At 46.9% G+C, this 12,080-nt stretch overlaps 1 protein-coding gene across 3 annotated transcripts in view; it reads right to left on the bottom strand.

The window, feature by feature from the left end:
- The window catches only part of BAZ1B (bromodomain adjacent to zinc finger domain 1B), an 81,767-nt gene continuing 69,687 nt past the window's right edge, over window positions 1-12,080 (bottom strand). For 2 of the 3 annotated variants that reach the window (XM_073012687.1, XM_008018351.3), the window contains 7 exons: window positions 11,356-11,503; window positions 9,757-9,904; window positions 7,477-7,592; window positions 3,575-3,720; window positions 2,312-2,415; window positions 1,770-2,142; window positions 1,095-1,283 (listed from right to left, as the gene is read on the bottom strand). In XM_073012687.1, the coding sequence (XP_072868788.1) occupies window positions 1,785-2,142; window positions 2,312-2,415; window positions 3,575-3,720; window positions 7,477-7,592; window positions 9,757-9,904; window positions 11,356-11,503 (1,020 nt within the window). In that variant the 3' untranslated portion in view covers window positions 1,095-1,283; window positions 1,770-1,784. Of the gene's footprint in view, window positions 1,284-1,769; window positions 2,143-2,311; window positions 2,416-3,574; window positions 3,721-7,476; window positions 7,593-9,756; window positions 9,905-11,355; window positions 11,504-12,080 lie in introns of all 3 variants that reach the window. The other variant, XM_008018350.3, reaches the window with a different exon arrangement.

Raw genomic sequence — 12,080 nt, 5'->3', positions numbered from 1 at the left:
TTTATTTGAAATTCCAATTTATTACAAGTTCACCCTTTAATGGGGCCCTTCCTCCTTGAAGACAATAATAAAAAAACAACAACAACAAACAATTCAGTTGTCACTGAAGTGGGAACACAGGATTCTCACTATGAACAAGAACAGACTGGATGTAGGAGGCAGGGGAAGCTGGCGGTGGTGGGGTTATGAAGCTGTGATGTCAGTGCCAACTCCATGCCTAGAGAAGGGACGGTAAACTACCCAGCAGCCCTGGAGCAATCCCCGTCGTCCTTGGGCGGGAGGACGGAGAAAGCAGGGGCCACACTCCGCAGTTTAATATTGAGAGGCTTGATTCTCATGTTCTAGGAGCTGCAGTCCCCTTGGTGGACTTTAATTTAAATAGGTACAGAAGAGCTTGGGTGCTCAAAATTTCCAAATTCAAAGGTGATAAAAAAGAAAATTAAACCCTGTTTTGTACTTTTATCAAAATCCATCATAAAAGAGAAAGAAGACTACAAAGTTTTGCCTAAATATAGCAACTAGAGCTAGACTGGTTGTGGGACGGGGCTCTCAGAGCTTCTCTGCCTCTCTCTCCTCCCACCCCCCACTGACACTGACCACTGGAATCTTCAGGTTCTTGAGAAGTTCCAAGTCTGAGGTCAGAAAGGGCATGGGAGGCAGCAGACGCGGCACCACCCCACCCCACCCCGCCCCGCCCCCGCCCCGCCCCCAGTGTTGCTGCTTGCCTCAATGAGCCTCCAACCCAACTGCTCTGCAGGAGAGTGGATGGGCTGAGGGAGAAGCCAGGGAAGTTAGAGCAAACACATTATCATAGAAACTGTACTGTACATGTGCCAAAGCGAGATGTCAGGAGTATCTTACAAGATGTTCTTTATACAATATCACTGCTGAAACAAGCAACTTTTAATAACTAGAAAAGTCAATTAAAAAAAAATTAAACATTTAAATTCTTCCTGCTTTTCTTCTGCTCCCCTAAGAGCTTGTCTGGTATGTGGGTGGGCTGGGCTCCAACACCCCTCTGGCCAGACCCATCAAAGTAAAGGTTATATGCATGATTATAAGCAGGACTCCAGTCTCTAAGTGAAGTGCCTTAGTTTTGTTTTTTGTGGTTTCTTATTTTTATTTTTTGGGGGGAGGGGAGCTGTCACAAAGAAGTGGAGAGAGATTCAGGAATGGCTCCAGGACACGTCCCTTTACTCTGCCAAGATCAACTCAAAAGACCACAACTGTTTCATGATGCTGGTGAATACAGAATTCTGTATGGCACTCACTGATACTGTCACCTGAGAGGAAGACGGGGAAGAGACAGAGTATGGGCTTAAAGAAACAAGACTGTATATAAATACAGATTAAAAAAGAAAAATCGCCACCATCTCCCCTGTTGGCCTGATTACCCCTGATCCTGCTATGTAACACAGCAATCCCTCTCCTGGAGATCAGAGGGGCTTGGCACTGTGGTAAAAGCCAGAGTGAGAGGGGCCTTAGGAAAGAAGGCAGGAACAGGAACTGGGTTCACCAGAAAAGCTAGACCCTCAAACTCCTCCTGGAAACTCTCAGAAGGGAGGGTTATGGCCCTCTTCATCCCTTAATATTTCTGGACAAAGACCACCAACCCAATATCAAGCCCCATAAAGAGCTGTTAGAAAAACAGCATAAGCTTGGGATGATGGGCGCTTCTGGACTCCCTGCAATCTCTTCCGAGTTCTCGGTCTTCCTCTCTCACCTCCCTCCCTCCCTCCCTCGCTGTCCCCCCACCTCAGCTCCCTTACCACAGCCCTGCCTCTCTACTTCTTCTGTCTTCGTCCCCTGGACTGTCCAACGGGCTCTGGCTCACTGTCCCCTTCATCTTCAGCAAGCCTATCAGGAAACTTCTTGCGCTTCCTGCGGACATATGGGTGGCCAGGAAGGTGTTTATGCAACAGAGCCACTAGACACTGTTCTGTCTTCGCCATGCAGCTTAGCACATGGCTGCCACGGCAGTTGTAAACCTCAGCATTGGTAAACACTTGCTTCATGTCAGTAAGAAACTCCTGCACAGAGCGGTAGCTCCCACAGGAACATTTGTTCTGCACTGTCTGAAAGTCCATGGGGTGCGTGATCACATCATAGTAGTCCTCGGCCTCATCTCTGGTCACAGGCTCCCTGTGGAGAAAAACCAAATGGAGAATCTGCATAGCCTTGACGGCAGTGCCCATGCTAAGACACATCCTAAAAAGCAAGGGCTTGGCTGAGAGCCCCCTCAGGGGCTCTGGAAGCTTTTAGAACCTGCCAGGCCACTCCTCTCCCCTGCACCTGAGAACATAGCGCTCACCTGAAGGGCCAGCTGAAGCGGTACTTCACGATCTTGTGGAGGATCTCTTCACACTTCTGCAGCTCCAGGCTTTGCCTCCGGGAGCTCCGCTTGGTCTGAAGCACCTGGCAGGAAAGAAATAACAATGTTATTATAGATTCAAGACAGGAGGAAGAGTGCATAGGGCAGAAAATAAGTGTATCTGCTCAAAAAAGGAAGAGAGTTCAACTATTTCCTTGGCGCAGAGGTGCTGAAACCTTCTGACATTCAAGTCAGTGAGCACCCTTGGCCCAGGTGGCAGACATCTTCCTAGCAGTCCACTCGCTCACCGCCCCCAGGGCCATGGCAATCAAAGCAGCAGAGAGCAGGCAGCAGGGGCCGTCTTCACCAGCAGTCCTACTGGAGGTCGGCTGAAGGGGGCCACTGTCAACAGGACACTAGCTCTCAGAGAACAGGTGGACCTGGGGTTACAGTGACACCATGGAAGGGCATCAACAAGCCACTGCAGAAAGCCAAACAGGCTATCTGGGTCACCAGCAGCCAATTCTGTGGGGGTGAGGTGCCTCTGGGAAGAAAAGCAAGAGGTCCAATTCCCTTCCTGGGCTCTTCCACCGTAGACATGTGAAGGCTAAGTGGCTAAAGAGAAAAGGGGCGGGGACTCCATTCCAGGTAGCCATAACAAAGCTGTGACTCACAGCAGAGGCCACACAGAGCCCAAGGGGTGAAGGCTGGGCAAACCGAGCATCTTCTAATGCCCTATGATCTCCCAAATGGCCTGCCTTAAGCCCCTAACTCCAATTTGATCTGTCAAAACAAGCACCTTTTCAAGAGTTTCTTTTTTGTTCTTCAAAGCTCAAGTGAGATCTAAAAACAACTAAAATTACATTGGTTATGGAGCAGAGGGGAGGGTAACGTCCCTCCCATAACAACTGTCGACTCAACAGTAAGTGAGGCTCCAACATTGCTGACATTCCCACAATGAAGACCCAGCCCCTCTGAGCCCACTGGAGACACATGGATACTATTTTTAAATCCTTGATAAGTTGCAGGCTGCCCACTAACTAGTTTGCAGGCTACAGCAGGGGAATGCCGGACATAGCTGTTCCTGGAGGCCTGCTGCTTCTGTCTGCCTACAGACTCACCCATCTGCCTCCCCAGCCTCCCAAGTTTGGGAAGAAGGAGGGGGGAGGCTCCCCTCCCACCTGTTGCCTGATGAATTCCTAATTGCTGGGGTTGGGAAGAAGAAACAGAAAGGTTAGAGAAGGGATGATAAATAATTCTCACCAATTCATCCACCTCAGTGTCATCCACAGGTGGTGCCTTCGGCTGAGACCTCCTGGTAGAGTGTGGCTTCTTACCCGGGCGCCGGCCGGACCTTGCTGCAGGAGGGATGACGCTGTGCTTGCCCCGGATGGTCTTTCGAGGTCTCACTGAAACAAAATTAAGGATTCAGCACAGAACAACCAAAGGTGAAGGGAGGAGCATCTTCGAAATGGGGGAAAGGGATGCAGGGAGAATCCTTTTCCTGGACAAGGAAAGCAGTGGCTTCCTTTGGTTTTAGGGTGCTCTTGTTATTTTATCTTGCCTTATCTAAAAGGACACTAAAAGGCAGTGGCAGCAGATGAAGAATGGGTACTTTTACTGCCAAAGCCCTTCAGAGGGCCAGGTCCTTCGGTACTTCTGTCCTGCCCCAGTTCTGCAGTTACTCCCAGCCATAAGGCCCCTGCAGGAATCAACTGTAAACTCTCACTCAGGAGAAGCCATTTGCTAATAGGTCAGCCTGGATTTCCCACAGCCCAAGCTCAGCCTGAGCAAGTGGATGTATTTACACGTGAGATGGAACTGGATTGTAAAACAGACCCTGTGATGGCCGGGCATAGTGGCTCATGCCTGTAATCCCAGCACTTTGGGAGGCTGAGGCGGGCAGATCACGAGGTCAGGACATTGAGACCATCCTGGCTAACACGGTGAAACCCCATCTCTACTAAAAAAGAAATACAAAAAAATTAGCTGGGCGTGGCGGCGGGCGCCTGTAGTCCCAGCTACTTGGGAGGCTGAGGAAGGAGAATGGCGTGAACTCAGGAGGTGGAGGTTGCAGTGAGCCGAGATCGTGCCACTGCACTCCAGCCTGGGTGACAGAGTAAGATTCCAACTCAAAAAAAAAAAAAAAAACAACAACAACAACAACAGATCCTATGTTGTAATTCCCAGAGTTATTCTACACTCACCATCAGAATCTTTTCAGAGAAAAGGTGGTACTTCCATGAAGGGCCACAAGGCTGCCTCATTAAATACAATTTAGGGCTAGTGCCCTCCACAGAGACCTGCCCAGGGTCGCCAATGAGAGAATAAAGAATACAGGCCGGGCGTGGTGGCTCACATCTGTAATCCCAGCACTTTGGGAGGCTGAGACGGGTGGATCACCTGAGGCTGGGAGCTCAAGACCAGCCTGACCAACATGGTAAAACCCTGTTTCTACTAAAAATATAAAATTAGCCAGGCATGGTGGCACATGCCGGTAATCCCAGCTACTGAGGAGGCTGAGGCAGGAGAATCACTTGAACCCAGGACACAGAGGTTGCAGTGAGCCAAGATCACGCCATTGCACTCCAGCCTGGGCAACAAGGGTGTAACTCCATCTCAAAAAAGAAAAAAAAAAAAAATACAAAGGCACTGAGACTACTTGTGTCTCAGGTTTACAACAGGTGCTCAGCATCAAGCCAACCAGCATTCCTCAGTGAGCCCTGGGAAACAACGCCATGAGGATTAGCTCCAAGCTTTCCATCACCTTCCCTTGGGGAGTGGGGAGATGACACTGGACACAGATAGGGGTCTAGGAAGGCAACGACACGAAGAATCGAGAAACACTACTTTCCATTCTATTTCTAGATCACAATAACCCTTCCTTGGCTACTTTAGGGTCTCTAGCTCAAGCCCAGGCTAGTAAGAAAAGAAGAAGCTGATGCTTAGGTGCTACAGCCTTGAGCTGCACTGGGGAACCACATCTTTGGTGGTCTGAAAGATAGAGTTGATAAAAAGCTGTGAAGTACCAAATACTTCCTAGATCCTTTTGGCAAGTAGAGGCTGTAGAAACCTAGAAAAACAATTCCTTGGAAAGGGAGCTACAATGTAGAAGTGGAAAGCAATCACTAGCTTAAAAATAAAAGAATCAGGACAGGCGTGGTGGCTTGCACCTGTAATCCCAGCAGTTTGGGAGGCAGAGGCAGGCAGATCAAGAGGTCAGGAGATCGAGACCATCCTGGCTAATACGGTGAAACCCCATCTCTACCAAAAATACAAAAAATTAGCCAGGCGTGGTGGCGGGCACCTGTAGTCCCAGCCACTTGGTAGGCTGAGGCAGGAGAATGGCATGAACCCGGGAGGCGGAGGTTGCCGTGAGCCGAGATCGCGCCACTGCACTCCAGCCTGGGCGACAGAGTGAGACTCCGTCTCAAAAATAAATAATAAATAAAAAATAAAAGAATCTGTATACTACCATATTCAGGATCTGCTCTTAGACAGATCTGGCACAGTGGCTTACACTTACAATCCCAGCACTTTGGGAGGCCAAGGCTTGAACTCTTGAACCCAAGAGTTCAAGACCAGCCTGTGGAACATGGCGAGACCCTGTCTCTACAAAAAAGCTGGGCATGGTGGCACGTGCCTGTAGTCACAGTTACTCAGGAGGCTAAGGTAGGAGGATTGCTTGAGCCTCAGACATCAAGGATACAGTGAGCTGTGACCATACCACTGCGCTCTAGCCTGGGTGACAGAGCAAGATCCCCATCTCAAAGGAAAAAAAAAAAGAAAAAAAGAAAAAAAAAATCTGCTCCCAAGTCACTGACTCTGACCAACAGAAGATGATATCCCTGAATGCAGGACTGAAGGGCCAATTGTTCACTTACCGTGGGATACCTGAAAAATCAGGCGTAGTGAACAAACAAAAAGAGCCCATAAGAACGCGAGAGCTTAAGGTGTCCCACATCACACCTCCGGAGTATGGGGGGAAAGTGGGAGGACAGGAGAAGATGTGCAAGCCCAAAGTCGTTAGGGTTTGGCAGTCTCACTACAGTAAGAGACTGGTCGTGCCAGGCATCCAGTCTCTCACTCCTTATACCAAATGTGACCACTCAGAGCTGCTATGATCTTGGGAATTGAACCACTGCTTCGAAAGCTCGTTAGAATTTTGATCTGTGGTCTGTTTTCTACAAACCTGTAAAGAAAAGTGTGTGGGCCAGGTGCAGTGGCTCACACCTGTAATCCCAGCACTTTGGGAGGCCGAGGCAGGTGGATCACCTGAGGTCAGGAGTTCGAGAACAGCCCGATCAACATGGTGAAACTCCGTCTCTACTAAAAATACAAAAATCAGCCAGGTGTGGTAGCAGGTGCCTGTATAATCGGGAGGCTGAGGCAGAGACTGAGGTAATCTGAGGTCATACCACTGCACTCCACCCCAGGCCACAGAGTGAGACCATCTTAAAAAAAAAAAAAAAGTGTATTTTGGAAAGAGGTAGCCTGTTAAAAGAAAGGCCAGACAAGAGGACATTAGCCACGAACACAAGACTCTCCAACAGTCATGAGAAATGAACATGAGAGAATGAGAGTCAATCTGGTGAACACAAAAGATGATGCCTTTTTTCCTACAGGCATCTAGTGAGAACAGATCTGCACCTTCCTAACATCCTTCCCCCTAAGCCTTCAAACAATCAGTCGTCTCTTTTCAAACCAGCAAAGCTATAGCCCTGCACACTGCAGGGAGGAGAAAATCACTGTCACCAGAGAGAAAAAGTCACTCTCTGAAAGCAGCGATAAAACAACAGCCAAAAGAGCTGTTAGGAGATGGCAATGGGCCGAGAACTTCCTTCCCCACTGTCCCCATATGCCAAGGAGCTAAGAACCAGCAGCCTTGGCATAAATATACTTGGGACCATGAATTCTACTGAATCTTAGAGCAAGTGGGCTGCTGTTACTGAGACCAAGCCACCTTCCCTCCTACCAGGCAGGTAGTTAAATGCCATCTTGGAAACCCATTTAAACCCACAGCAGCTAAGTTACGCCACAGTCACAACACGAGAGAAAAGGAAGAGAGCAAGCCGGCCACACTACCTACTACCAAGCCAGCCTTGCCAAGCGTTCCAAGTTTAGAAGACTGTGAAATCAACTACAAAGGAAGACAAAATACTTACATCGCAAACCAGCCACTTCATAATCTTCTTCCTCCTCCTCCTCTTCTTCCTCCTCTTCCTCTTCATCACTCTCATCATCTTCACTGTCCTCAGAAGCAGACTCTTCAGTATAGTTCCTGTGGGTAGAAAAAATAATGTAGGGAACACAGTTGTACCCCAAAGTGGTTCTAAGAAGGGTTCAAATCCCATAGGGATCAGGAAACTTCTCTTCACAGACTAGATACATATAATGTATGACAATACAGAGAGGGAACCTGAATGTAAGCCAGGAGAGTTTTCCACAGAAATGAAAAACGAAGTTTCAACAGCATGCCTCCTTCTGCCAGGCCACAGACAGTTTGGACAAGATACCAAAGGCAACAGAAATCAAGACCAAAATGCAATCCTACCCTTCCCCACACAAAGCAATACAAAACACTATTTATTTTGTCTCACAAAAAGAACCAGATAATGTAACACATTAGGTACTAAAAGCTGTCCCCACCTCTGAGGTGGACTGAAAGAATAAACAGAGCCCAGACAGGTGTGACTTCACCTTGATGGCCCCCTTCCAAGAGCTGAAACAGCTTGCAGATGACCATAACATCAAAGCAGTGGTAATCCCAGCTTGGAACAGCTGGTCCAAAGCCCCACCATTTCAGAGCAACATATCTCATCTCTTAAGTGCAGCTGGGATGGAGTGCGAAAGAACCTGCTAATACTGTTAAGGTGGGGTCAGGATCAAACAGCTCTGCCCTTTAGAAGGAAGCCCAGGCCGGGTACAGTGGCTCATGCCTGTAATCCCAACACTTTGGGAGGCTGAGGCAGGTGGATCACCTAAAGTCGGGAGTTCGAGATCAGCCTGACCAACATGGAGAAACCCCATCTCTACTAAAAACGCAAAATTAGCAGGGTGTGGTGGCGCATGCCTATAATCCCAGCTACTGGGGGTTGAGGCAGGAGAATTGCTTGAACCAGGGAGACAGCGGTTGCAATGAGCTGAGATCGCGCCATCGCACTGCAGCCTGGGCAACAAGAGCTAAACCCCGTCTCAAAAAAGAGAAGCCCAAGCCAGAGTGCCTATAAGCTGCCCATTTTACAACCCCAAATTTCAATGTGGGAAACAACAGTATTATCTTGGGCAAATATAAGGTGTCTCCTCCTCTTTACAAGGCCCTGTGTTTGGCCTTATTGAGGATTCGGGTAAAAAACAAAGCACAACCTCTACTCTCAGGGAATTCATAATCTCATGGGAGACAGACATGTATAAAACCAGAGACAAGATCCATGCACCAAAATACTATTTCAGAGAATGAAGGTTCAGCTGGAACACAGAGGAGAAACCATGAAGCCTAAGGATGCAAGCACTTTTCAAAAGAGCAGTGAAATGTCAGCAAAGCCATGGGCAATTTACCCACTGGGAATTCCAGGCAGAGAATGCTCCCAGCTAGGAGAAAGGCACAGAAGAAAGGATGAACAATAAACAGTCTGTAACAAGCACACAGATACGGGATCTAAAGCTAATTGAAAACCCAGGCTGGTGTTGTGTAAGAGTCTCAGAAGTCAGGACAGGAGTTGGGACTTTATTCTAGAGGCAAGGGGAAGACTGGAAGTTTGTGATCAGGAAAGTGAGCAGATCGTTGCCTTGTGCACAGCATTCTGGTATCGCAATAGATGGATGGATAAGAGGGAAGAAGATGTGATATAAGAAAGAGGAGTTGAGAAGCCTTTGGTGACAGATGTAGAAGGAACAAAAGTAGAAGGGACAAATGAGAGCGGAGACCATGGAGAATGGAGAGCAAGAAACTGGATCATAAAACATCTGGGCATTGGACTGATATCGTGGCAAATTAATGGGTATGTAGGATGAGGGAGAGACATTCATGTTCAAGTTGACACCCAAGTTCTACTCATGATAGGGAAGAAAACATTATGTATGGGTAAGGAAGGTAATCAGTGTGAGATTTTTAGCAGTGGGTGATTGCAGAAGTAATCATGAAGACACAGGAAGTGGGCAACAGGAGGCTAAAGGCAGAGAGAGAGATTTCATTACTTGAGAAGAAGGTATGGTCAAGAAGACAGAGAAAGTGGCTGGCAGTGAAAACTAGAAATGTCAACATTCCGCTAAAATTAGATCAGAGTCCTTTGAGCTCCTATCGAAGTACTGTAAATGATCAGGTTCTGTTCCCAAAAGATGAACTTAAAGCTCCTTAGACTCATTCTGTTTGAATAACTCAAGCTTCATTATAACAGCTATTCATATTTATTCATTCAATTATTTTTAAAAGAAAAGATTCTCACCTGCCACGGGAGTTGCGCCTGGCAGTAGCGGGCTGGCAAGCTGGGCACTGCCACTCACCATCTGGTACTTCATAGAGGGCCGGCCTCAGACAAAACAGGTGGAAGGCTTTATTACACTCATCACACAAGATCAATTTGTCATCCTCACCTGCAAAGAGAGAAATGTGAATAGCATTGTTAGGAGCACAGCAGCAGTCAATGAGCTGTAAGGAAGAGGCAATCACCCTACAATTCACGGCACACGAGAAGACATGTTGCTACCCAGCTGCTGTTTTGTAAATGCAGGCATTTTCTAAAAAGAAATATAGCATAACTTAAGACTACAGATAATTTAGGAATCAGCTCTCCTAATTTATATCCCAAAACCTACCCATGGCTAAGACAGGACAGTTAACAATTACTAAAAGGCACAAAAAACCCAAGTGAGAGCAGGAAATTTTGCTGCTCTTTTGACCTCCTCAAACGTTTCTCAATTTATGCCTAATGGGTTCTCTCTCTGTTATTTTTTTATTTTTTATTTTTTTTAGACAGAGTCTTGCTCTGTTGCCCAGGCTGGAGTGCAGTTGCACAATCTTGGCTCACTGCAACCGCCGCCTCCCAGGTTCAAGTGATTCTCCTGCTTCAGTCTCCCAAAGTGCTGGGATTACAGGTGTGAGCCACCACGCCTGGCCCCTTATATTCGAAAAAGTGTTATGCTGAGTCAACTTAATATGGTCATCTCTCCTTCCAACCTACATTCTAGAGCAATTGAACGCTTTACAGCAACTGAATTTTACATAGATCTTTTCATCTCTAACCTAACTCAGAAAATAACTCTAGCCAATGAAAAGCCAATCACAAAAGGGCTTCTAGCCATGAAGTTTCTTTTGCACACATTAGACTGCATGCTTCTCACTTTAACTGGACCACCTTCTGCTGAAAGCACATATCTTACTTCACAGATGACTAAAGTTCTGAGCCAATCAAAGGATATAAAACTAAACTAAAACAGTTAAAAGGATTAACTAATTTTGTTTTCTGTAGAAAATTAGGAGATTGAAGAGATCAATTGCTTTTATGTTGTGCTCTACAATGAGGAACAAAGGGCGTGCTCTGATTCCCTGGCATGACATTTCAAAGACTGGCATGTTACAGACCTCCAGGAGAGTAAAATCTATACCATACTTACATTCTGTGTACACAAAATTCTTTTGGGTAGAAATGAAGATCTTGGGAATAGAAATCCTACTCCCACCGGGCATGGTGGCTCACGCCTGTAATCCCAGCACTTTGGGAGGCTGAGGCGGGTGGATCACCCGAGATCGGGAGTTCGAGACCAGCCTGACCAACATGGAGAAACCCCGTCTCTTCTAAAAATACAAAATTAGCTGGGTGTGGTGACACATGCCTACAATCTCAGCTACTAGGGAGGCTGAGGCAGGAGAATCGCTTGAACCCGGGAGGCGGAGGTTGCGGTGAGCTGAGATTGTGCAACTGTACTCCAGCCTAGGCGACAGAGCAAGACTCTGTCTCAAAAAAAAAAAAAAAAAAAAAAAAAAAAAAAGAAAAGATATTCTACTCCCTAATACACCCACATAAGCAAATTTGATTTAAATATACCTTTCTTTCGACAAACTTTGCACCTAGCATTTTCTGCAGACATATCCCACTTGATACAGGCATCAAGCATTCCAAGCAGCACGTGCATCCTGGAGAAAGTCTGAGCTTCCCGGATTGCTGTCTTCCATTTCTCCAGTGCAGATGCAACCTAAACAGAGACCAAACCAGGCTAGCATTACTACAGTGACCAAAGACACTGAGAGAGAACTAGGAACAGGTGACAGTATGAGTGAATTCTGAGGACACTTGCCTCCTAGAACTTCACTAATCTAAACTATTTATTCTTACAGAAAAAATCAAGGCTCCAAAGGGTGAAAAAAACTTGCCAAAGGTCACACAGAGATGCAGTGGGAGTGGATGGATGACTGGGGACAAGCATCTTCTAGGGAAATCCACCTAAAGACTCAGTATAATTTAAAAATAGGATCACCTGTATGCTGTAAATGCTATAATGCAACAATTTTATACAGCTAATAAAACTCTGATTTAAAATAACCTACCACAACACCACCAATCCAATACCACAGCTGGATTTCAATGCCCTGCCCGAAGCAAAGAGGTCCTTGTGTAGTAATGAATCTCCTAAAGGAAAAGAGCCAGTTACCCTGGAAGGCCATGGGCTTTAAAATACAGGTGCCAAGGAACAAAGATAGCTGAGTTTGTTCCGAAGTGGGGTACTACACAGACTGGGGTGAGGGATGAGGGGAACAGGGCTGCTTTTTCTC

Source organism: Chlorocebus sabaeus, chromosome 28 (assembly GCF_047675955.1).
Source record: "Chlorocebus sabaeus isolate Y175 chromosome 28, mChlSab1.0.hap1, whole genome shotgun sequence".
In the NCBI taxonomy this organism is placed as follows: Eukaryota; Metazoa; Chordata; class Mammalia; order Primates; family Cercopithecidae; genus Chlorocebus; species Chlorocebus sabaeus.
This window is presented reverse-complemented; position numbering and strand designations above follow the sequence as displayed.